We start from the raw sequence: 26,333 nt of genomic DNA, 5'->3' as shown, positions 1-26,333 counted from the left end.
TGCCCCCGGGAGGGGTGCAGCCACCGGAGGGGACAGGCCTGCTGGTCTGCTGGGGTCAGATGCAGCCCAGAGCACCCAGTCCTTCAGTCACTCAACAAAAACGCAGGCAGAGCAGCTGTGTGGCGCTGAGGGTCCCCGGTGAGCAGTCCCGGCTCCGAGGAACTTGTGTCTCCTCCCCCCAGGGAGACAGCGTGGGCTGGGTAGGTGACCACGAGCTCTGTGAAGGACACTAACTCAGCCAGGGAGCAGCCAGCCGGGCGCATGAGGAGGTCAGGTCGGCTCCCTGATGGGCTGGCATTTGACGGAGACGCGAGACCTGAGACAGCCCAGTGTGAACGGTAATCTTCCCGAGGGCTTTAGCTCCAGCAGCCGAGGGTGTGTCGGTCTTCTCCATGAATGCGTGGGTAGATATTTTGACCACAAGATCTGAATCACATGACAGATGCAGTTTTCTATCCTGCTTTTCCTCCCTTCACTTTGTATTATGAACCTTTCCATGGTTTTAAGTGTTTCTATAAAGTATTTTGATGGTGCATTCATCCTAATAAAATGTTCATGCTTACGAAGTTCAGTGGAGAGCTTACTCCCCACCACAGAGACACAGCAGGATGGACCCTCGGGCCTCTGCCCTGGCTGACACGACCTTCTGCAGACTGACCAAAAGACCACAGAAGTGTCCCCGGGCTCTGTGTCATGTGCAGGCTCACTGGTGAATAGATAGAATTAGGAGCTTTTGGTAAATGGTTGTTTTTATACCCATTTCATTGAGAAATGGGAGCACAGTCCCTAAGGCCAGTGTGTTTTCTTAATGTCCTATTCCCCCTAAATCTTCTAACATACATTATTACTAGTCCAGAGACAATCTCTCTTTTTTTTTAATTAGACTGTGATTTTACTTTAAATAATTACAAATAATGTAATTTAAAATTGAAGAAAGTAGAGAGAACTCCCTGCCGGTCCAGTGGTTAGGACTTGGCGCTTTCACTGCCGTGGCCCAGGTTCAGTGTCTGGTCTGGGAACTAAGATTCCGCGAACTGCATGGTACAGCCAAAAAAAAAAAATTTGAAGTAAGTAGAATTTCATCACCGAAGCTGAGTGTATGCCCTTTGTTTTAAGAGAGGGAAAGGTGGTCACACCTGGCATCACGGGGTGCTTCTCAGACCTTGCTGTGCCCTTGTGTGAGCGTGAACCCCGGAGCCCCGCCAGCCTGGCAGGCCAGAAGCACAGTCTAATACAGTGGAGCCCTCGAGTGCTTTATCTGAAACGTTATATTGTAGCAAGAACATAATGGGGTCAGGACACCCTTGTCAATAGAAATGAGGGCGACAGACCCAGCTGTTCACCGAATACAGAGCACGGTCAGCTGAAAGATGACATAGGGTCAGACTTGACCCGAGCTGACAAGGTACCATGTTTTTTCTCAGAAACTGTGTATGGTTACTGAGTAGGTGGTACATGCCCACTGTACACAGTCCAGAGGCCCCAGGGCCTCGAGTGCAGAGTCAGTGCCTGCAGCCCCCAGGAGCCTCCCGGCCACAGCCTCGTGCCAGCCCCGCGCGTCCCCCCGGGGTGCTCCCTGCCACGCTGCACGCCGTGTTCTGAAACGGGTGTTTATTCGGGAGCATACACTGCAGTGCTGCGTGAGCCACGGTTGGGTGAACCTGCAGATGCAGAACAGCTGTGGAGGAACTGCTGCATAAGGGGCAGCCTGTAACCTCTATGCAGACCGCCAACCGTGTGCAGGGGCGGCGTTGTTCAAAGGTCGACTGTACTTTGATTTGAAGTTGAGGAGGAGCTTGTCTGTTGATTTCTCAACTTGTTTTTCCTACGTAAACTTCAAAAAAGGTCCAAAAATTAGTTTTTTCTGCTGTACTATGCATTAGGCACCTCTGTTTCCTGTGTGTTATATTTGTCAGACTTCCTAAGTGTCCATATAAGATTTAATGAGGTGCCTGTGATTCTTCCATAGAAATAGCGCCCTCAGTCCCTCAGCCAAGACATCACTGATGCTTTTGTCCTCGTGGCTCCTGTTTCGTCTATTTGGGGGCTTGCGCAGTGGCCGCCCCGTCAGCTGGGGGGGTCCCCCAGGGAGGAGGTGGCCCACGGTCATTGAGCGCCGCAGCCTCTCATAGCCCCTGGGTTGCTGTCGCGTGGCTGGCGAGGTCGGGCTCTGGGTCTCGGGTGCGGGCGGGGTGAGCCCCGCGTCCTGCGTTAGGCGCACATCTGGGTGTACCCCTTCACCTTGACCGCAGGGGGCTTCGTGTGCACGGCCAGGCCTGCGGCGTCCTCCAGCCCAGCTCACGGTGCCCCCCGCCAGGGAGGACCGCGAGGTGGTTAGAGGACCTGGGGAGGGATGGTGCCGGGCAGGGCCAGGGGCTGTTCCGGTGCCTGACCATCATCAAGGAACAGAAAGGAAAGGAACAGGGTGCGTGCTGCTGGTGCACAACTCCTGTCCCGGCTGATGCTTGGCGAAGGTGACAGCCACACATGGGGACGTTGTCCTTGGGCCGCAGGCGGGGTCCTGGACGAGCTGACCCCCAGCCCGTTCCCCAGCTGAGCCCTGCGCTGCAGTGCTGCCCGCCTCGCTCTTCATGCTGGGGAGGGACCTGGGCTGGACTCTCTTCGGGGACTCCCTCGTCACGCACGCCCCTCTTTCTGTCAGTAAGCTTACCCTTAGCGGCTGGAGAGCTGGGGAGAAGACTCCTGTTTGCTGAAAGGTAAAAGAGGGATGTTTGAACAGGTGTTGTAGGGAAACCAACCAGTATCCAAAGGAGCTACAGTTAGACTGCTTGCTGTTTCTGAACGTTGTTTCTTGCCTGGGCTGGGAGACGTGTCCCCAGACAGCGGTAGGCCGGTTTGGAGTCCACTCTCCCATTAAGAACTGTAGGAAATGTAAAAATAAAGCCAAAGAGTACACGTGAATTGACAGGATTCTAGAAGATTCTCTGCAGTAAAGACGAAGGACCAGGAGAGTGTTTGGGGAAGCTGAGGCCTTACAGCATGTTCCAAGGTGAGAAGACCAGCTTACTTAGGCAGTCTCGCCAGCGTAGCATCTACACTGATTCTCCTGGACGCTTGGGATGACGTACGTGCAAACCCACGCAATGCCCGGTGCTCCCTCTGTCGAGAGTTCGCTGCGCCCGTGGCGGGGTTGGTGTTTGGTTCCCGCTGCTCCGGGCCGGTGGGCATAAAGCCTGTCCTTTCTCTTCCCAGAGTTCGAGGTGAACATCGTTGTGCTGCTTCACCCTGAGCACCTCATCACAGAGAACTTCCCGCTGAAGCTCTGCAGGATGTAGGCGGGAACAGGGGGAGATGCAGCCGTGCCGACCTACGGGAGCCGAAGCCGGCGGCAGCAAACTCGCTCTCTTGATGGTTCTGTATCAGAAATGAGTCTGACCCTTCTTCCTCATTCCCTCGAGGCCCCTGTAGTCAGAGCTTCCCTTTGAAATTCATCAGGATTTCTTCATGGCGCTGGCAAGATCGTTTCCCAGAGAGTAAATTTCCTGTGACTCCTGACCAACCTCCTCCTTCTTAGGTTCAGAGCACAGTTGTAACGGAGTCTGAGCTTTGCTGGAAAGTGAGGTCAGGGACAAAGGAAACCTCCCGTCTGGCCGACGGTTGTGGCCAGGGCTCCCGACGGCTCCCCGACCCCGCAGGGTGGCGACAGGCGTGCTGGTTGCTCATGACGTTGGCAGACGCCCGCCAAGGAGGGTGCTGCGGCGCCGCTGCAGATGCGCAGCGTGTTTCCCACTCTCTTGTCTTTTATAACATTTGTCGTGATAACTTCAGAACTTCTGGGGACCTGGGGAAAGTATGCTTCGCCCTCCCGGGAGTGAGGGGATCTGGTGACCACGGCTGGTGCTGGAGTAGTTCTGAGTCTCAGGACCTGGTGTGAAGTTGCCTACTGCTGTCTTCCCAGAGTCCATTTAAGTGCTAGGTTCTGTCAGGGATAAAAACACGTGTCCACGCCCGTCGTTGTTGGCTGGGTTCTGAGTGGCAGGGGACCCGGGCCCAGGCCAGCAGTGAAGAGCCCTCTGTGCTGGGCGGGACCTGGACCTGATGAACTTGGCCCACCTCCATCCCACCTGAGGGACCTGCGTTGGCGGGGTCGGGGGAGGTAGTCTGGCCTGAAGCCATTTTCTCCCTCGCCTCCTGTTGGGATTTGCAGTGTACGGTGGGTCTGTTACAACACATTTCTTCCTTCACATCCTGCTGTTTCTCTGGGTCCACAGTTAACCTCAGAAGTAAGCCGCGCGCTGTGCACACTGCCTGGCCTTCCTCTCCTGAGGGAATAATCATCACCTGAAGAGCTGCCAGCAGCCCGGCCGCCTTTATCATTTTATTCAACCTCGAGGGGCCCGAGCGAGGGCCATTTCCTTGCGCTTCTTGGACGGGCACCTCCACCATAAGTTATTAAGGAAAACTCGGACGTTTGGGTATCTTGGGCAGCAGCAGTCCCACTACTGCCCTGGCTGGAGCCGGGGGTGTCCGTTGTCAGGTTCTCCTATTACAGCAGGAGGAAGGGGAGGTGAAGGAAAGAGGCCATGAACCTAAAACAGTACATTTTTTGGGGAAATGCCCGGTTAGGCAGGAGCACCTTCTGGCTCTTGGAGCTCCAGCAGAAATGGGGCCTTGCTCTGGTTCTCAGCTGCACCGTGAGTTCCACAGGAAAGGTGGAGACGTCAATCAGAAATAAAACGTTTAAAAAAGAAGCCAAAATACTGTGCCTGTCTTCACCCAGAGCTCATGTCCGGAGCCTACCTGCTCCGGTAGCTGGGGGGAGGTGGGTCCCTGGTGTCATTTCTGCCTTCTTGAGGCTCATAATTCCGGAGCCTGAGTCTGAATAACCTTTAAGACCTTTGGGGTAAGATTACCCCCCACATACTGGCGGCACTTTGGGCTATGGCAGATCACCAGTGTTCTCCACAGCCCCTCTCTGATTCCCTTCCGAGTTCAGAAATAGGGTTGCATTTCCGTGGAGCCGTGCCCACCTGACTGGGGACCGACTTCCAACTCCTTTGCAGCAGGGTGTGGTTGTGATAGGGAGGATGTGGGCCCCTTCCCGTGGCTGGATGGGAACAGGCCTACTCCCCACCTAGACCATGCTGAGCACAAGGAATGTGTGAGCCGAACAGCTAGCCTCTCACCTGTGTCGCGGTCACCGGAGAGGGAAAGGAATGGGTCATCTTCAGAGCATGGGATTGCCGGGTGTCTGGGCTGCAGCAGCCCTGCCCTGTCCTGCCCTGGAGCTTGTGACGTAGGGCCCAATCCCACCCATGCCTCTCGTACAGCCCGAGGTCCACATGCACGTAGTATGAAGAAATACTCCTTTATCTTCATGCCCACCCTCTGCATCAAGATTCTTAAGGGTCCAGAACCTTGCCCGAGCCCAGCTGGTCAAACACCAGGGCGGGTGTAGACCAGCACTCCCCGGAGCTGTTGCTGACCTCATCCAGCCACCCCAGGACACAGCTGACCCAGCCCTACCCAGTAAAACCTCCCTGACCAGAGTGGAAGGAAAACAGGCTGGTTTTCACTGTCACTAACTGTTCTAGAGATCTAAGAGATTTGGTTAGGTTTTCCTGGGAGAAGTGTCAATACCAAGATAAATTCTGTGATGACAGCTGTGACGCAGCCCTTTCATCCTGTGTTCTGGGAGGAGAGCTGCTGCGGGCTGGTGAGTATGGTGCTACTCTTGTCTGGTGCTGGTTCCCACACATCCTTGAAACCTGCAGGAACTGCTTTCTCAAGGGAGGCCGCCCTCCCCGAGGGCTGGGCCGCTCCCACTCAGGGGCCTCCACGCAGATGGTTTCGGTTGCTGGAGTGTTGATAGATACCGACCATGTCTGTGCATCTAATGAGAGCAGGAGCTCTGTGAGCATTCATTGTTATTCTGGATCAGACCCTGTGCTGAGTGCCATGCATGTATTATCTTAATTGTGTAGCAACACTATGAGGAGGGAACTCTTATCCCCATTTAAAGTTGAGGGGATTGCGGCTGATGGAAAGACATACATCATTTGTGCCTGCTTCTTCAGGACTCATCAGATTTGGGGGAGCATCTGCTTGTTGAAGACTAAGGGTTGACATAACACTAGAATGTTTGGTTGCTTGTCATCTGGATCAGCTGTCCTTTCTCCAGGAGAGGCCTGTTTGATTCCCTTGACAAAGTCCAGTAGTGGCAGGAGGCTCTGTGAAGGTCCATGAAGAAGCAGCTCCAGAGAAAAGGATTTCTGAGAGATGGGGTTTGTTCAGCAAGGGCCCCACGACAGGGGATGTGATCACTGCCTCCCATCTCGATCAAGGATTAGAGTTTTAAGACCACAACCTCTGGGTCTTATGTGACAGAAGTGGGAGGAGCTTTTTCTGTCTTCAGATGAGCAGCCACCTGGGGGAGGCTGGGCCAGCAACCCAGACCTACTGCTGCTGGATACACCAAGAAAGGGGTGTGCTCAGACTTAGCTGTGGAAAAGTGGTAGAAAAGAGCAGAAAAATAAAAATCTTAAATACTCATTTTTGTTTTAAAATAGCTTCAACATCAGTATATATTAAGAAAACTCAAATTCAAAACCCAGTACAGTAAAAGAGCAGACAAGTTTAAGAATTGAGTATTTACTTCCTAAAATGTTCACCACCATGTTCCTTTATATTTTACAGAAAATACATACTTTTCAATCCATGGAAAAATTGCAAAAATCAATGAAAGAAAAAAACTCAGTAAAATGTTAACATGTAGAAATTGCCCAAGCCACATACTCTATCATAATGCAATAAAATTAGAAATTGATACTAAAAGGAAAATCAAATTCAGTATAACCACTTGTAAATTTTATTACATTCTTCAAAGAGGAAACTAAAACTTCATTTATGGACCCTTTTAGATTTAATGAAAATGAGTATACTGTTTAGCAAGAGCTTTGCACTATGGCCAGTGCTGCAGTCAGAGGAAAATTCATAGCCTTAAATGTTTTTATTATACCAGAGAGAATGAAGACTAATGAGTTAGGCATTCAAATTAAAACTCTAGATAAGCAAAATAAATAGGAAATAAACATGATAAAAGCAGGAACCAATTAATATTGATATGAAATTTAAAACACTGGAAATTTATAAATAAGTCCACAAATTTATACTTTGAAAAGCCTAATTCAACCGGCTGATCTTTAATAGAACAAAATGAAGTGAAGGGAGAAAAATACGTAACACTAGGAACAATTTCATATTAAAAGGAACCTGATAAGAATTATAATATTACAGTATGTGCATTTCCTGCTAATAAATTTGCAAATGTCGATAAAATGCAGAGTGACTCCAGAAAAGATGGGGTACCAGAATAAAATGATAGCCTATGGAAGAAATTGAAAAAACTGCCAAAGAAGTATCACTGAAAAGGTGCCAGGCCCCAGATGGTTTTACAGCAGGTTTCTATCAAAGCTTTAAAGATTAGATAGTTCCTCTGTTATTTAACCTTTTGCAGGATATAGAGAAGGATGAAAAACCTTCTAATTTATTTTATGAAACCAGCATAGCCCTAATATAAAAATACGACATTATCAGTTAGGATTAGGTTTAGTGAGTGAGTAAGGGAGACCCAAAGTGAAGAGTGGCTTAAACAGGACTCGTATAAATGTCCACAGGTAGGTAGTCCAGAGCTGGCGTAGCAGCTCAGAGCCAAGATGTTCTTAGAGATCCAGGCTACTTCCAGCTCACTGTGATGCCTTTTCTAGGGTGTGACCCTTGTCTTCATGTTCTAAGATAGTAGCAGCCAGCTCCAGCCATCACATCCGCATTCCAGGCATCAGAATGGGAGAAAGGATGAAGGTGGAAAAAGGTCAAAGGTCAAGTATCAACTCTATTGAGGATCATCTTGATGGATGCCATAAGGTATATATTATTTTAACCTTTTATTTTGGAAATTTCAAACGTTTAGAAAAGCACAGAGTCGTATAGATTATGTCATACCCAAAAGATGTCTTTGTTAACATCTTTATTGAAATATAATTCATGGACCATAAAATTTACCCATGTAAAGTACGCAATTTGATAGTTTTAGTATACTCATAGAGATGTGGAACCATCACCAAAATCTAAGTTTAGATTATTTTCTTCACTAAAAAGAAAGCCTGAAGCCATTAGTAGTCAGTCCCTTCCTCTTCAGCCCCAAGCAACCACTAATTTACTTTCTGTCTCCATAGGTTTGTGTATTCTGGGTATTTCATGTGAATGGAATCATATATTGTGTGGTCTTTTGTGACTGGCTTCTCTCACTTAGCATAATGTATTTAAGGTTCATTTGCATTGTAACGTTTGTCACTACCTCATAACTGCTTTATTTGGGGGGGGGAGGGGTAGCATATTTTAAGATTTATTCAGTCCCATAGTTACTTTCCAAAGCTGTCCAAGAAAACTAAAAAGAAGCAGTTGGGAAGGGAAATGATGAGATGTTTGAAGTGTGAGTCAGTCTAATCTCAGTATATCCATCCCAGCTTAGTTCTAACTCATTTGAAGATAACTGTAGTTTTTCCCTGGATTAAAATGGCAATTCACAAAGTAAGAATCAGTCAAGCTGTTTCCCAGTGAATGACACTGAGCTTCACCAAAAAACTACCCTCAAGGAGCAAAAAGGTACAAAGTAAGGAATCATTAAACTGACATTCCTGAAATGGGGAATTCCTTTTTAGGGTGAGCCATCCATCACTCATTGCATTTGAGGCAGCTACTGACAAATCCTCAACAAACCTAGAAATGAACTACTTAGTTCCCACAACCAAGCAAAGGACATGTGCACACTTTCTGCCTGTCTGTGCACCACCTACAAATGCACTACCACGTGACAATGTGGGTTTTACAGTATTTTTCCACAGCAGGACAGTAAGTCTTTCCACAAAGTCTAGAGCAGGGCTTTGGTTTTGGTTCTTTCTGGTACCTTAACATTGATACCTGTTGGGACATTCTGAATAAGAGGTTAGTATCAGTGCTTTGCCATGTCACCATGAACCCGGGTTCAGCCATCGTCGTTCTGGTTCTGAACTGCATAGAGCTGTCATTCCAGGGGTCTCTTAGAGTCCAGTCTCTTGCCCTCTTTGGCTCTCTGAGTCTCTCTCTCCCATCTACTTCTGCCTCTTCTGACATCTTGGCATGCTGGTTGTCAAGTGCAGCGCCGCCTCTTAGTCTCCTCCTATCAGCCGCCTCGTGCTCCTTCTGTCTTGGCCTTTCCCTCCCCCTCCCTCATAAGTATTTTGGTTTTGTTTTTTTTTACATTTTTAGATGTATTTTTAAAATTAATTTATTCTAACAGTCATTAATTCCACAATTATTTATTAAATAGTTTAATATGTGGGGCATTGTACTAAGAACTAGGGCACTGGGATACTTATTTCTTGTGTAACCCTAAGCAAGATAACTGAATTCCATAAGCCACAGTTTTCTCATTTGTAAAATGGGACCAATGATACTTATTCATAAGAACATCATGAGAATTAAATGCAGTAATATATGTATATATGTATATTACTGCATTTTATTTATATAGTGTTTGAATATATACATAGGAATACATAAAGTACTTGAATTAAAAAAACTGTAGAGTCTTAAGTTGTCACTCAATAGGTTATTAGTTCACAAAAATTTTATTGAAGTATAGTTGATGTACCACATTATATAAGTTACAGGTGTATAATATAGTGACTCACAATTTTTAAAGGTTATATTCCATTTATAATTATTATAAAATATTGGCTATATTCCCTGTGTTGTACAATATATCCTTGTAGCTTATTTTATACCTAATAGTTTAGATGTATTTTTAATTAGTGGGTAACGACCACCTTTTACGAGAGGATTCCAAATGGTTAGTTCACACATGCATTTTCTTTATAGAGTAAAAAGCTGGAGATAAGGGTTTGTGATCTACAAACAGAACACTCTTAACTTAAAAAAAACTTCATGCAGTTTCTTTCAGATACCAGAGCCAGATGTTTTTGTTTGGACTATCAAATGGAAATGAACTGCCTGCATTCCTGGGCATGCAGACCTAAATCCATTCTAGAATATGGATATAAATATATTCCGTGGCAGCTTTTATTTATATTTGAATAGACTACATGGAAGTTAGAAAAATCTTCTACCACAATAAGTAAAATAACTTTATTGAGTACTTATTATGTGCCAGGTGTCTTACGCTATAAACTTTACATAGCTTATTTCATGTTCTCATTATCAGAAGCTTGTAAAGTAGATATTATTTTTTCAATAGTCATTTTATTTTTATTTTATAAGTTGGCTGATTTTATTGAGGTATAGTTGATTTACAATATTATATAGGTTTAAGGTATACAGACAACATATTGATTCACAATTTTTAAAGGTTATACTCCATTTATAGGTATTATAAAATATTGGCTATGTTCCCTGTGCCATATAATATATTAAGCTTTATATTCTAGCTTATTTATTTTATGCATAGTAGTTTGTACCTCTTAATCCCCTGCCCCTCTTTTGCCACTCCCCATTTCCCTCTCCCCACTGGTAACTACTAGTTTGTTCTCTATATCTGTGAGTCTTTTTTCTTTTTTGTTATATTCACTAGTTTTGCTTTTTAGATTGTACATATAAGTGATTAACATACAGTATTTGTGTTTCTGAACTTATTTCACTAAGCATAATACCCTCTAAGTCCATCCACGTTGTTGCAGATGGTAACAATTCATTCTTTTTTATGGCTGAATAATATTCCATTGTTCATATGTGTGTGTGTGTGTGTGTATACACACACCACATCGTCTTTATCCATTCATGTATAGATGGGTACTTATTTGCTTCCATATCTTGGCTTTTGTAAATGCTGCAGTGAATATAGGGGCGTATATATCTTTTTGAATTCGTGTTTTTGTTTACTTCGGATAAACACCCAGGAGGGAAATTGCTGGATTGTATGGCAGTTCTATTTTTAAGTTTTTGAGGAACCTCCATTCTGTTTTCCATAGTGGCTGCACCAATTTACATTCCCACCAACAGTATACGAGGGTTCCCTTTTCTCCACATCCTCTACAACTTTTGTTAATTGTAGACTTTTTGATGATAGCCATTCTGATAGATGTGAGGTGATACCTCATTGTTGTTTTCTCCACACCCTCACCAATACTTGTTACTTATTGTCTTTTTGATAACAACCATTCTGACAGGTGTGAGGTAATATCTCATTGTAGTTTTGATTTGCATTTTCTCTGATGATTAATGACATTGAGCATCTTTTCGTGTTCCTGTTGGCTGTCTGTATGTCTTATTTGGAAAAAATGTCTATTCAGGTCTTATGTCCATTTTTTAAATCAGGTTTTTTGTTTTTTTCATGTTGAGTTGTGTGAGCCATTTATGTATGTTGGATATTATCCCCTTATTAGTCATATAATTTGCAAATATATTCTCCCATTCAGTACATTGTATTTTCATTTTATTGGTTTCCTTGGCTGTGCAAAAGCTTTTAAGTTTAATTAGGCCCCATTTGTTTATTTTTGCTGTTTTTTCTTTGCCTTAGGGGACAGATCCAAAAAAATATTGCTATGACTTATGTCAAAGAGTGTTTGCATATGTTTTCTAGGAGTTTTATGGTTTCAGATCTTACATTTAGGTCTTTAATCCATTTTGAGTTTATTTTTGTATGTAGTATTAGAAAATGTCCTCATTTTATTTTTTCACATGTAACTGTCCAGTTTTCCCAGCACCACTTATTGAAGAGATTGTCTTTTCTCCATTGTATATTCTTGCCTCCTTTGTTGTAGATTAATTGACCATAAGTGGGTAGGTTTATTTCTGGGCTTTCTATTCCGTTTCATTGAGCTATGTGTCTGTTTTTGTGTCAGTACCATACTGTTTTTGAATACTGTAGCTTTGTAGTATAGTCTTAACTCAGGAAGCATGATTCTTCTGTTCTTCTTTCTCAAGATTGTTTTGGCTATTCAGGATCTTTTGTGTTTCCATAAAATTTTAAAATTTATTTGTTCTAGTTCTGTGAAACATGCCATTGGTATTTTGATAGAGATTACATTGAATCTGTAGCTTGCCTTGGGTAGTATGATCATTTTAACAATATTAATTCTTTGAATCCATGAGCATGGTGTATCTTTTTATCTGTGTCATCTTCAGTTTCTTTCATCAATGCCTTATAGTTTTCTGAGTACAGGTCTTTTACTTCCTTAGGTAGGCTCATTCCTAGGTATTTTATTCTTTTTAATGTGATTGCAAATGGGATTGTTTCTTTAATTTCTCTTTCAGATAGTTTGTTGTTAGTGTATAGAAATGCAACAGATTTCTTTATGTTAATTTTATATCCTGCAACTTTACTGAATTCATTTGTGAGCTCTAGTAGTTTTTTGGAGGCATCTTTAGGATTTTCTAGGTATAATATCATGTTACCAGCAAACAGTGACAGTTTTACTTCTTCCTTTCCAGTTTGGATTCCTTTTATTTCTTTTTCTTTTCTGACCACTGCTGTGGCCTGTGTTGGGTGTGTGTGTGTGTTTGTGTGTATTTATTAACAATTGTTAATAAACAATTGTTATATCTTCTTCTTGGATTGATCCCTTGATCATTATGTAATGTCCTTCTTTGTCTCTATCCGTCTGTTTTGACTGATATAATTATTGGGACTTCCCTGGTGGCACAGTGGTTAAGAATCCGCCTGCCAATGCAGGGGACGTGGGTTTGATCCCCGGTCCAGGAAGATCCCACATGCCATGGAGCAACTAAGTCCATGCACCACAACTACTGAGCCTGTGTTCTAGAGCCCACGAGCCACAACTACTGAGCCCGTGTGCCTACAGCCCGTGCTCCACGACAAGAGAAGCCAAAAATAAAATAAATAAATAAATGTATTTTTTTTAAAAGAAGTATTGCTACCCCAGCTTTCTTTTGATTTCCATTTGCATGGAATACCTTTTTCTATCCTCTTACTTTCAGTCTGTGTGTGTCTTTAGATCTGAAATGAGTCTCTTGTAGGCAGCATATATATGGGTGTTATTTTTGTATCCATTCAGCCACTATATGTCTTTTGATTGGAGAATTTAGTCCATTTACATTTAATTATTGATATGTACGTTCTTATTGCAGTTTTTTAAAATTGTCTTGGAGTTGTTTTGTAAGCCGTTTTCCTTCTTTTGTTTTCTTCTCTTGTGATTTGATGACTCTCTCTAGTGTTATGTTTGGATTCTTTTCTCTTTTTTGTGTGCATATCTGTTATTTTTGGTTTGTGGTTACCATGATGTTTATATATAGCAATCTATATATGTATGTGATTGTTTTGTTGCTGATCTCTGAATTGCAATGCATTTTAACAACCCTGCATTTGTACTCTCCTCCCCTCACAATTACTGTTTCTGACATCATATTTTACATACAATTATTTTGTGTATCCCTTAACTGCCTATTGTGGATATAGATGATTTTATTACATTTGTCTTTTAACCTCCCTACTAGCTTTGTGCATGGATGATTTACTACCTTTACTGCATATCTGCCTTTACCAATGAGATTTTTCCTGTTGTAATGTTCACATTTCTAGTTGTGACCTTTTCTTTTTTGCTTAGAGAAGTCGCTCTAACATTTTTGTAAAGCTGGTTTGGTGGCGGTGAACTCTTTTAGCTTTTGCTTGTCTGTAAAACTTTTGATATCTCCATCAAATCTGAATGAAAGCCTTGCTGGGTAGAGTATTCTTGGTTGTAGATTTTCTCCTTTTATCATTTTAAATATATCATGCCACTCCACTCTGGTCTGCAGAGTTTCCTTTGAAAAGTCTGCTGATTGATAGCCTTATGGGAGTTCCCTTCTATGTAACTTGTTGCTTTTCCCTTGCTGCTTTTAATATTCTCTCTTTATCTTTAATTTTTGCCATTTTAATTACAGTATGTTACAGTGTGTTCCTCTTTGGATTAATCTTTTTGGGGCTGCTCTGCACTTCCTTGATTGGATGACTATTTCCTTTTCCAGATTAGGGAAGTTTTCAGCTATTGTGTCTTTAAATATATACTCAGTCCCTTTCTCTGTCTCTTCTTCTGGGAACCCTATAATGCAAGTAGTAGTATGCTGATGTTGTCCCAACGGTCTCTTAAACTGTCCTCATTTCTTTTCATTCTTTTATTGTTTTTCTGTTCAGCAGCATTGATTTGCACTACTTTGTGTTCCAGTTCACTGATCTGTTCCTTTATAATTTAGTCTACTGTTGATGCCTTCTACTATATTATTGATTTCCATTATTGTATTCATCTCTGTTTTTTATATTTTCCAACTCTGTTAAAAACTTCTAACTTCTCACCTTGTGTATCCATTCTTCTCCAAAGTTCTTTAATCATCTTTCTGACCATTACCCTGACCTCTTTCTTGGGTAGATTACCTGTCTCCGCTTCACTTAGTTCTTCTGGGATTTTATCTTGCTTCTTTGCTTGGAATATGTTCCTCTGTCTCCTAATTTTGCCTAACTTGCTGTCTTTATTTTTATGTATCTGGTGAGTTGGTTATGTTTCCCAACCTTATAGAAGTGGCCTTTTGTAGGTGACATCCTGTGTGTCCCAGCAGGGCACTCCCCTCTGGTCACCTGAGCTGTATGCTCTAGGGGTGCCCCCTCTGTGGGCTGTGTGGGGCCTGTTGTGGCAGATTGATGACTGTGGGTCATCTGGTAGGCTTGCTTGGCCCTCGGTCTGGTTGGCTGCAGGCCCTGTCTTGTGCAGAGGCTGCTGGCCACTGGCTGGCAGGGCAGTGTAATAAATCAGCTGGCTGTGGAACCCTGGGCGGCCTTGGGGCTAGAACTGGCTCACTGGTGGGCAACGTTGGGGTCCAGGAGACCCCAGGGCTGGTGCTTGCCCACTGGCAGGCAGAGCTGGTCCTAGAGTCTGGCTGCAGGACCCAGGGGTTCCAGAGCTGATATCGGACTGCTGGTATGTGGGGCCAGTCCCTGATACAGCTGGCCGCAGGATCTGGAGTGTCCTGAAGCTCGTGTTAGCCTGCCAGTGGTGGGTCCAGGGCCCAGCCAGCCCCAGGGCTGGTGCCAGCCTGCTGGTGGGCAGGCTGGGTCTGCAGTCTGTGGGGCTGTGTTTGTCCTGGGCTGTTGTCCGCCTGCTGGTGGGTAAGGCTCATCCCAAGGCTACAGCAGGATCGCTGGCAGAGAGGCCAGAGATTCCGGGGCTGGTGCCTTGGTAGGTGGAGCTGTGTCCTGGGGGGTCCCAAGTCTAGTGCCTGCACACTGGTTTATGGGGCCAGGTTCTGCACCCCCTGGTAAGCAGGGCTATATGTCCAGGGGTGGCTGTGGGGTCAGGGGGACTTAGGGCAGCCTGTCTGCTGGTGGGTGGGGCTGTGTCCCCACCCAGTTAGTTGTTTGGCCTGAGGCCTCCCAGTACTGGTGCCTTCAGGCTATTGGGTGGGGCAGGGCTGGGTCCTGAAACTAGAGGGAGGATTCCAAAATGATGCTTGCCAGCAGCAGTATCCATGTGGCAGAAAGAGCTCCCCAAATGGCTGCTGCCTGTGTCGGTGTCCACAGGGTGAGCTCCAGTTGCCTCCCGCCTCTCTGGGAGACTCTCTGAGATCAGCAGGTGGGTCTGACCCAGGCTCCTTTCAAATTACTGCTTCTGCCCTGGATCCTGGAGTGTGAGCTTTTGTGTGTGCCCTTTAAGAGAGGAGTCTCCGTTTCCCCCAGCCCTCTGGGACTCCTGAAAGCAAGCCCCGCTGGCCTTCAAAGCCAAACGTTCTGGGGGCTCATTTTCCCAGCATAGGCACTGCGGAGCCCACTGTGGGGCTCAGACCCCTCCCTCCCTTAGGAGGACCTCTGCAATTGTAATTATTCTCACATTTGTGGGTCACCCACCCCAGGGTATGGGACCTGACTGTATTGCAACTCTGCCCCTCCCCCCCATCTTGTTGTGGTTCCTTCTTAATACCTTTAGTTGCAGAAGATCTTTTCTGGTAGGTTCAGGTCTTTTTCGTCAATGACTGTTCTGTAAATAGTTGTAATTTTTGTGTGCCCATGAGAGGAGGTGAGCTCAGGGTCTTTCTACTGTACCATCTTGGCTGATCTCCCTAGTACCTCATTACTGTTTATTGCAAAATAATATTCCATTGTATAGACATACCACATTGTGTTTATTCATTCATCAGTTAACAGACATTTGAACTGTTTTCACTTTTTCGCTATTAAGAAAAAATTCTGCTATGAACATTCATGTACAAGGTTTTGTATGGACATATGTTTTTATTTCTCTTAGATATACATCCAGGAATAGAATTGCAGGATCATATGATGGCTCTGTGTTTAACCTTTAGGGGAACTGCAAAATGTTTTCTAAAGCATCTGCACCATTTTACATTCCCACCAGTAATGCACAAGGTTCCAGCTTCTCCACATCCTTGTCACCACCTGTAATTGTCCACCTTTTTTATTATAGTCATCCTAGTGGGTGTGAAGTGGTATCTTGTGATTTTGATTCTAATTTTCCTAATAACTGATGGTATTGAGCATCTTTTTATGTTTATTGGCCATTTGTATTGATATATCATCTTTGGAGAAATATCTATGCTGATCTTTCGCCAATTATTTAATTTGATTATTTGTCTTTTTACTATTGAGCTGTGAGAGTTCTTTGTATATTTGGCATATAAGTCTCTTTTCAGATATATGATTTGCAAGTATTTTCCCCCATTCTGTGTGGGTTGTCTTTTCACCATCTTGATGGTGTAATTTGCAGTAGAAAAAGTTTTAAGTTTTGATGTAGACCAGTTTATCTATTTTTTTCTTCTGTCGCGTGAGCTTTGTTTGTTTTTGGCCACACCATGCAGCATGAGGGATCTTAGTTCCCAAACCAGGGATCGAACCCGTGCCCCCTGCATTGGGAGCATGGAGTCTTAACCACTGGACAGTCAGGGAAGTCCCTGTTGCTTGAGCTTTTGGTGTCCTATCTAAGGAACCACTGCCTAATCCAAAGGTCATGAATATTTACTCCTATGGTTTTTTTAAAAAGAGTTTTAGCTATTAGATTTATGTCTATAATCAATTTTGAGTTAATTTTTTATATGGTGTGAAGTAGGGAATCTAACTTCATTCTGTTATATGTAGATATCCAGTTGTCCCAGCACCATTTGTCAAAAAATCTATTTTTTTCCCCACTGAATTGTCTTGGCATCCTTGTCAAAAATTGACCATAGGGACTTCTCGGGTGGCGCAGTGGTTATGAATCCACCTGTCAGTGCAGGGGACTCGGGTTCAATCCCTGGTCCGGGAAGATCCCACATGCTGCAAAGCAGCTAAGCCCGTGCACCACAACTACTGAGCCCACATGCCACAACTACTGAAGCCTGCGCACCTACAGCCCGTGCTCCGCAATGAGAAGCCACTGCAATGAGAAGCCTGCGCGTCTCAATGAAGAGTAGCCCCCGCTCGCCGCAGCTAGAGAAAGCCCATGCACAGCAGCAAAGACCCAACGCAGCCACCTCTTTCCTTTAAAAAAAAAAAAAAAAATTGACCATAGATGTGTTGGTTTCTGGACTCTCAAGTCTATTCTTATGTCAGTACCTCACTGTTTTGATTACTGTAGCTTTATAGTAAGTTTTGAAATTGTCAAGTGTGAGTCCTATAACTTTTATCTTCATTTTCAAAATTCTTTTGGTTACTCTAGGTCCTTTGCATTTCCATATGAATTTTAGGACCAGCTTGTCAACTTCTGCCAACAAAGGTAGCTTGTATTTTGATAGGGATTACAAAGAATCAATTTTGGGGGTATTATCGTCTTTATAATATTATGTCTTCCAGTTCATGAACATGAGAAGTCTTTTGATTTATTTACACCCTGTTTAACTTCTTTCAACAATGTTTATTGTTTTCAATGTACAATTCTAATACTTTTGTTAAATTTATAAGTATCTTATTCTTTTTGATGCTGTTGTAAATGGAATTGTTTTCTTAACCTAATTTCAGGTTCTTCTTTGCTAGTGTATAGAAATACAATTGATTTTTATGTATTGTTTTGTATCTAGCAGTCTTGCTGACATTTATTACCTCTAAAAGGTTTTGGGGGTTTTGGGGGTTTTTTGTTTTGATAGATTCCTCAGGATTTTCTATATACAAGATCATGTTATCTGCAAATATAGTTTTATGTTTCCCTTTCCAATCTGAATGTCCCATTTCTTTTTTTACCCAAGTGCCCAGATTAGATCCTCTGGTTTTGAGTAGAAGTGCCAAGGTCAGACATCCTTTTCTTTTCCTGATCGTGGAGGAAACCTTTCAGTCCTTCACCGTTAAGTATGATGTTTGTAAGACGTTGGTTTTTCATAAATGCTCTTATCAGGTGGAGGAAGTTCCCTGCTATCCCCAGTTTGCTGAGTGTCTTTACCAGGAAAGGGTGTTGTATTTTGTCAGTTGCTTTCTCTGTATCTACTGAGCTAATCATGTGGTTGGTTGTTTTGACCTTTATTCTGTTAATATGGTATATTACATTGATTTTCAGATATTAACGTGTGGTACATATATACAATGGAATATTACTCAGCCATAAAAAGGAACGAAATTGGGTCATTTGTAGAGACCTGGATGAATCTAGAGACTGTCATAGTGAAGTAAGTCAGAAAGAGAAAAACAAATATCGTATATTAACACGTATATGTGGAACCTAGAAAAATGGTACAGATGAACCAGTTTGCAGGACAGAAATTGAGACACAGATGTAGAGAACAAACGTATGGACACCAAGGGGGGAAAGCAGCGGGGGGGGGGCGGGTAGTGTGATGAATTGGGAGATTGGGATTGACATGTATACACTAATATGTATAAAGTGGATAACTAATAAAAACCTGCTGTATAAAAAAATAAAATTAAAAAATTAAAAAAAAAAAAAGAAACCCTTCTAATCTGGATTTAACTGATTAGATCAGGTACTTCAACTATGATAACCCAAGAGGGTAGTTCCATCTGACATAGTGATAATCCAATCCAGGACCCCTTCCATGGGTTCATGCTAAGGGAAAAGGATATAGATCCGTTTGCACAGCATGCAGAGATCATGGGGACTGTGAGAGTAGGTGAGGAAAATAAAAATCCCTAGACTTCCCTTGCATCTTGTCTAGATGCATCCTAACAAGTTTTCCACTGAAACTAATCTGAGTTTCTGTTCCCTATATTAGGTATAAACACTGCAAAAGGAGACATAAAATTATCATTATTAGCAGATAATATGATTGAAAACCTTGAAACCCAAGAAAATCAACTGAATAAAAAAACTATTATAACTATAAAGGCACTTCAATAAAATAGCCTGTTATATATATAGATCTGTAAAAATAGCTTTCTAAACAATAGATTTAATTTTATCAATGTTTCCATTCACAATAGAAATAAAACTATAAAATACAATGAATAATTTTAATAAAACTTGTTAATAAAACATCTGCAAGACATTTAAGGAAATCTATAAAACATTTAGAAATACTTTTTAAAGTTGAGGAAAATGCCATGTTATTATATATAGACTCAAGTGTAAAGATATCAGTTCTCATTAATTTTTAAATTTTAACATTTAACTTTGTTCCATGCACAGCTTAATGTAATATTTTCTTTAGATCTAAGGTTCACATGGAAGAATAAATATGTTACGATATTCAATAACATTTTGAAAAACAAAGTAATACAAACCAGATGTGAGATAGTATTATATGAAAATTAAAAGTGTGGTAGTAGTGCCAAAAGAGACAGGTTAATTAAATAAATATAAAATCCATAATTGGACCCATGTGTATATGTAAGAATTCAGCAAGGAAGAATCCACCTGCCAATTCAGGGGACACGGGTTCGAGCCCTGGTCCAGGAAGATTCCGCACGCTGCGGAGCAACTAAGCCCGTGCACCACAACTACTGAAGCCCATGTGCCTAGAGCCCGTGCTCTGCAAAAAGAGAAGCCACTGCAATAAGAAGTCCATGCACCGCAATGAAGAGTAGCCCCTGCTCACCACCGCTAGAGGAATCCTGCGTGCAACAACGAAGACCCAACACAGCCAAAGATAATTAATTTAAAAAAATTATATTACCAATAAGCACCTCAAAAGGAAGTAAATACCAAAGGTATAAAGATATGAAAGTAAATAATGACAGACATCATAATACCACAAGAAGATATAGATAATATGTAACTGTTGGACGGTGAAACTTTTAAAACATGACACTGACAAAAATCATGAAGAAAATATTGATGGAAAAAGTAAAAACCTTCAATACATTACATTTTTCTATAAGTTAAAAGAGAAAAAAGACCAGTTAGGAAAAATTCACATAATGACATGAAGTGTACATATAAGAGCACTCACACAGGTCAGTAAGAAAAATAACATTTCAGAAGAAAAATAGGTCAAAATATGAATAGACAATTCAGAAAAGAAAGAAAAAATCAGGGACTTCCCTGGCCTGCCAATGCAGAGGACACAGGTTCAATCCCTGGTCCAGGAAAATCCCACATGCCGCGAAGCAACTAAGCCTGTGCACCACAACTACTGAGCCTGCGCTCTAGAGCCCACAAGCCACAGCTACTGAACCCGTGTGCCACAATTACCGAAGCCCACATAGCTAGAGGCCGTGCTCCACAACAAGAGAAGCCAATGCAATGAGAAGCCCATGCACCGCAACAAAGAGTAGCTGCCGCTCACTGCAACTAGAGAAAGCCCGTGTGCAGCAACAAAGATCCAATGTGGCCAGAGATAAATAAATGAATAAATTTATTAGAAGAAAGAAAAAATCATGTGGCCAATAAACTCATGAAAAAAAGGTCAGCCTCATTAACTTCTTCATGTATGCAAACATTTAAGCAATACTACTTATCAGCCACTGTTCTGGAATACCTAGTGATAGGGGTAAAAAGCATGATTTCTGTGGGAATAAAATTATGTAAGTTCTTTCCTTGATTCAGAAATGTATGAAATCAGAAATGTGGGAATAATTTTTAAAAAAAGAATAACTAATGCCAGTCACATGACCTATAATCCTTTTCCCATTCAAGCTCTATGTTACACATTTCTGTTCTTTCCTCCCAGTAGAAACTAAGAATACAAAGTATTTATAACTCAGGGAAGTAAACAAAGAACCTATTGCCAATGAATCAGATTGAAACAAGCTGGAACACTAAGTAAAACTTAAAACATGGTTCTGCTCCATGATAATCAAATTCTCTGTGGTGTCACTCTTTGCTAATAACTATTACACATCAATTAATTTATAAATTAATTAGACAAAAGATAAGTACTGTCTTCCTGCCAAACTTAATCTGAACAATCTTTAAACACCTTCCAACGTATTCTTTAACTTCTAGGTTTAAACAAATTGCTTGATAAAGTGAGATATGCTGTCTTTTTCAAATTTTAAATTAAAAAAAGTTAAATAAAATAGTGTTCATTAACTGTGCTTTTTATTTTTACCTAAATTATAAATAAAACCACATCTTTTCTCTTGCTTTCTTTCTTGTTAAAATGGCAATACTACCCAAAGCAATCTACAGATTAAATACTATCCCTATGAAAATACTCATGATATTTTTCACAGAACTAGAACAAATAATCCAAAAATTTATATGGAACCATCAAAGACCCAGAATTGCCAAAGCAATCTTGAGGAAAAAAAAGCAGGAGGCATAACTCTCCCAGACTTCAGACAATACTGCAAAGCTACAGTAATCAAAACAGTGTGGTATTGGTTTAAAAAATTAAAAAAGACATATGGGTCAACGGAACAGAATAGAGAGCCCAGAAATTAACCCACATGCCTATGGTCAATTAATCTTCAACAAAGGAGGCAAGAATATAAAATGGGAAAAAGTCTCTTTAGCAAGTGGTGCTGGGAAAGTTGGACAGCTGCATGTAAATCAATGAAATTAGAACACACCTTCATACCATGCACAAAAATAAACTCAAAATGGCTTAAAGACAAACAAGACATGACACCATAAAACTCCTAGAAGAGGGCCTAGGCAAAACATTCTCTGGCATAAATCATGCCAATTTTTTTTTTTTTTTTTTTTTTTGCGGTATGCAGGCCTCTCACTGTTGTGGCCTCTCCCGCTGCGGAGCACAGGCTCCAGACGCGCAGGCCCAGCGGCCACGGATCACGGGCCCAGCCGCTCCACTGCACGTGGGATCTTCCTGGACCGGGACACGAACCCGCATCCCCTGCGTCGGCAGGCAGACTCTCAACCACTGTGTCACCAGGGAAGCCTGCTGATGTTTTCTTAGGTCAATCTCCCAAAGCAATAGAAATAAAAACAAAAATAAATTTACAAGCTTTTGCACAGCAAAGGAAACCATAAAAAAAAAATGAAATGACAACCTACAGAATGGGAGAAAATATTTGCAAATGATTCTGCAGACAAGGGCTTACTCTCCAAAATATACAAACAGCTTATACAACTCAACAAGAAAAAAACCAAACAACCTAATCGAAAAATGGACAGAAGACCTTAATAGACATTTCTCCAAAGAAGACATACAGATGGCCAGTAGGTACATGAAAAGATGCTCAACATCACTAATTATTAGAGAAATGAAAATCAAACTACAATGAGATACCAACTCACACCAGTCAGAATGGCCATTATTAAAAAGTTTACAAACAAGTGCTAGAGAGGGTGTGGAGAAAAGGGAACCCTCCTACCCTGGTGGTGGGGATGTAAGTTGGTGCAGCCACTGTGGAAAACAGTGTGGATGTTCCTCAGAAAACTAAAAATAGAGCTACCATATGATCCAGCAATCCCACTCCTGGATATATACCCAGACAAAACTATAATTCAAAAAGGTACATGCACCCCTATGTTCATAGCAACAATATTCACAATAGCCAAAACATGGAAACAACCTAAATGTCCATTGACAGATAAATGGATAAAGAAGATGTGGTACATATATACAATGGAATACTACTCAGCCATAAAAAAGAACAAAATAATGCCATTTGCAGGAACATCGATGCAACTAGAGATTATCATACTAAGTGAAGCAAGTCAGAAAGAGAAAGACAAATACCATATGGTATTACTTACATGGCACAAATGAACCTATCTACAAAACAGAAACAGACTCATATAGAGAACAGACTTGTGGTTGCCAAGGGGGAGGGGGTCAGGGAAGAAAGGACTGGGAGTTTGGGATCAGCAGATGTAAACTATTATATACAGGATGGATAAACAACAAGGTCCTACTGTATAGCACAGGGAACTATATTCAATATCCTGTGATAAACCATAATGGAAAAGAATATTTAAAAAAAGAATATATGTGTATAACTGAGTCACTTTGCTGTACAGCAGGTTGGCATAATATTTTAAATCAATTATACTTCGATTAAAAAATTAAATTAAAATAAAAAGAAATGAAAGGGGAGAAAATAACAGCCGATACCACAGAGATACAAAAATATCCTAAGAGAATACTATGAACAGTTATATGCCAACTAATTTGACAACCTAGAAGAAATGGACACATTTCTAGAAACATACAGCCTGGCAAGATTGAGTCAAGAAGAAACAGACAATTTGTACAGATCGATAACTAGAAGTGAAATGTAATTTAAAAATTCCCGGCAAACAAAAATCCAGGACTGGATGGCTTCATGGGGGAATTCTACCAAACATATAAAGAAGGTGGTATACTTCTCAAACTATTTTTAAAAATTGAAGAGGAGGGAATACTCCCATATTCATTCTACAAGCCACCATTACCTTGATACCAAAACCAGACAAAGACACTACCAAAAAAAAAAAAATTACAGGTCAATATGTTTAATGAATATAGATGCAAAAATCAACAAAATATTAGCAAGCTGAATCCAACAATACATAAAAAGGATCATACACCATGATCAAGTTGGATGTATTCCAGGATCACAAGGATGGTTCAACATACACAAGTCAATCAGTGTGACACACCACATTAACAAAAGACAAAAGCCACATGATCATCTCAATAGATGTGGAAAAAACATTTGACTAAATTCAATACCCATTCATTATAAAAACTCACATCAAAGTGAGTATAGAGGGAACATGTCTCAATATAATAAAGAACATTTATGACAAACCCATTGAGCCAATGTAATACACAATGGTGAAAAGCTGTTAAGACTTCCTGCTAAATTCAGGAATAAGACAAGGATGCCCACTCTCACCACTTCTATTTAAGATAGTATTGGAAGTCCTAGCCACAGCAATCAGACAAGAAAAAGAAATAAAAGGTATCCAAATTGGAAGGGAAGAGGTAAAACTATCACTACTTGCAGATGACATGACACTTTACATAGAGAACCCTAAAGTCTCCACCCCAAAACTATTAGTACTAATAAATTAATTCAGCAAGTTTGCAGGATACAAGATTAATATACAGAGATCTATTTCATTTCTTTAATACTGAAATATCAGAAAGAAAAACTAAAAACAAAAATCCCATTTAAAATCACATTAAAAAAAAAAACCTAGGAATAAACTTAACCAAGGAGGTGAAATACCTATACTCTGAAAACTATAAAATACTGATGAAGAAAACTGAAGATGATTCAAAGAAATGGAAAGATATCCCAGGCTCTTGGATTGGAAAAATTAATATTATTAAAATGGCCATACTACCCAAAGCAGTCTACAGATTTTATGCAATCCCTATCAAAATACCCAGGACATTTTTCACAGAACTAGAACAAATAATCCTAAAATTTATATGGAACCACAAAAGACCCCAAATTACCAAAGCAATCCTGAGGAAAAAGAACAAAGCTGGAGGTATAACCCTCCCAGACTTCAGACTACACTACAAAGGTATAGCAATGAAAACAGCATGGTATTGACACAAAAACAGACACATGGATCAACAGAACAGAATAGAGAGCCCAGAAATAAACCCATTCACCTATGGTCAATTAATCTATGATAAAGGAGGCAAGAATATATGATGGAGAAAAGACAGTCTCTTTAACAAGGGGTGCTGGGAAAACTGCAGAGTTACATGTGAAACAGTGAGGTTAGAACATTCCCTCACACCATATACAAAAATAAATTCAAAATGGTTTAAAGATCTAAATGTAAGACATGAAACCATAAAATTCCTAGAAGAGAACATAGGTAAAACACTCTTTGACATAAATTGTAGTAATATTTTCTTGGATCAGTCTCCCAAGGCAAAAGAAATAGAAGCAAAAGTAAATGGGAACTAATTAAAACTTAAAAGCTTTTGCAAAGCAAAGGAAACCATCAAAAAGACAGCCTATGGAATGGGAGAAAATATTTGCAAATGGTGCTGCTGACGAGGAGTTAATATCCAAAATATACAAAGAGCTCATACAATCCAATATCAAAACTAAACAATCCAATCAAAAAATGGGCAGCACCAACAAGGATCTACTGTATAGCACAGGGAGCACGGCTCAGTACTCTGTAATAACCTAAATGGGAAAAGAATTTGAAAAAGAATAGATACATGTTAAAGAAAAAAGAAAAGAAAAAAAGGGCAAGGACTTCCCTGGTGGCACGGTGGTTAAGAATCCACCTGCCAATGCAGGGGACACGGGTTTGAGCCCTGGTCCGGAAAGATCCCAAGTGCCATGGAGCAACTAAGCCCGTGCGCCACAACTACTGAGCCTGTGCTCTAGAGCCCATGAGCCACAACTACTGAGCCTGCGTGCCACAACTACGGAAGCCCGCACACCTAGAGCCTGTGCTCTGCAACAAGAAGCCACCGCAATAAGAAGCCCACGTACCACAACAAAGAGTACCCCCCCCCCCGGCCGCAACTACAGAAAGCCTGCACGCAGCAACGAAGACCCAACGCAGCCAAAAATTAATTAATTAATATTTAAAGAATGGGCAGAACACCTGGATTGACATTTTCCCAAAGAAGACATACAGGTGGTTAACAAGCACATGAATGGTGCTTAACATTGTGAGTTATTAGAGAAATGCCAATGAAAAGCACAATGAGGTATCACCTCACACCTATCAGAATGGCCATCATAAGGTCTACAAATAACAAATGCTGGAGAGGGTGTGGAGCAAAGGGGCTCCTTGCGCACTGTTGCTGGGAATGTAAATGGGTACAGCCACTATGGAGAACAGTATGGAGGTTCCTTAAAAAACTAAAAATAGAGCAATGACCCAGCTCTATTTGACCATATGACCCAGCAATTCCACTCCTGGATATATACCTGGAAAAAATGAAACCATTAATTCAAAAAGATACATGCACCCCAGAGTTCATAGGAACACTATGTACAATAGCCAGATGCCCAGCAACAGATGATTGGATTAAGAAGATGTGCAATACACACACACACACATACACACACAGTG

General features: G+C 41.7%; 1 protein-coding gene across 5 annotated transcripts in view; it reads left to right on the top strand.

The window, feature by feature from the left end:
- VPS26C (VPS26 endosomal protein sorting factor C) overlaps positions 1–24,540 on the top strand; it is a 69,585-nt gene extending 45,045 nt beyond the window's left edge. For 3 of the 5 annotated variants that reach the window (XM_033418289.2, XM_033418291.2, XM_004264552.4), the window contains one exon: positions 3,214–24,540. In XM_033418289.2, the coding sequence (XP_033274180.1) occupies positions 3,214–3,296 (83 nt within the window). In that variant the 3' untranslated portion in view covers positions 3,297–24,540. Of the gene's footprint in view, positions 1–182 lie in introns of all 5 variants that reach the window. The other 2 variants (XR_007477681.1, XM_033418288.2) reach the window with 2 other exon arrangements.
- Positions 24,541–26,333: the final 1,793 nt, after the last annotated feature.

This window comes from Orcinus orca, chromosome 5, assembly GCF_937001465.1.
Source record: "Orcinus orca chromosome 5, mOrcOrc1.1, whole genome shotgun sequence".
NCBI classification, from domain to species: Eukaryota; Metazoa; Chordata; class Mammalia; order Artiodactyla; family Delphinidae; genus Orcinus; species Orcinus orca.
This window is presented reverse-complemented; position numbering and strand designations above follow the sequence as displayed.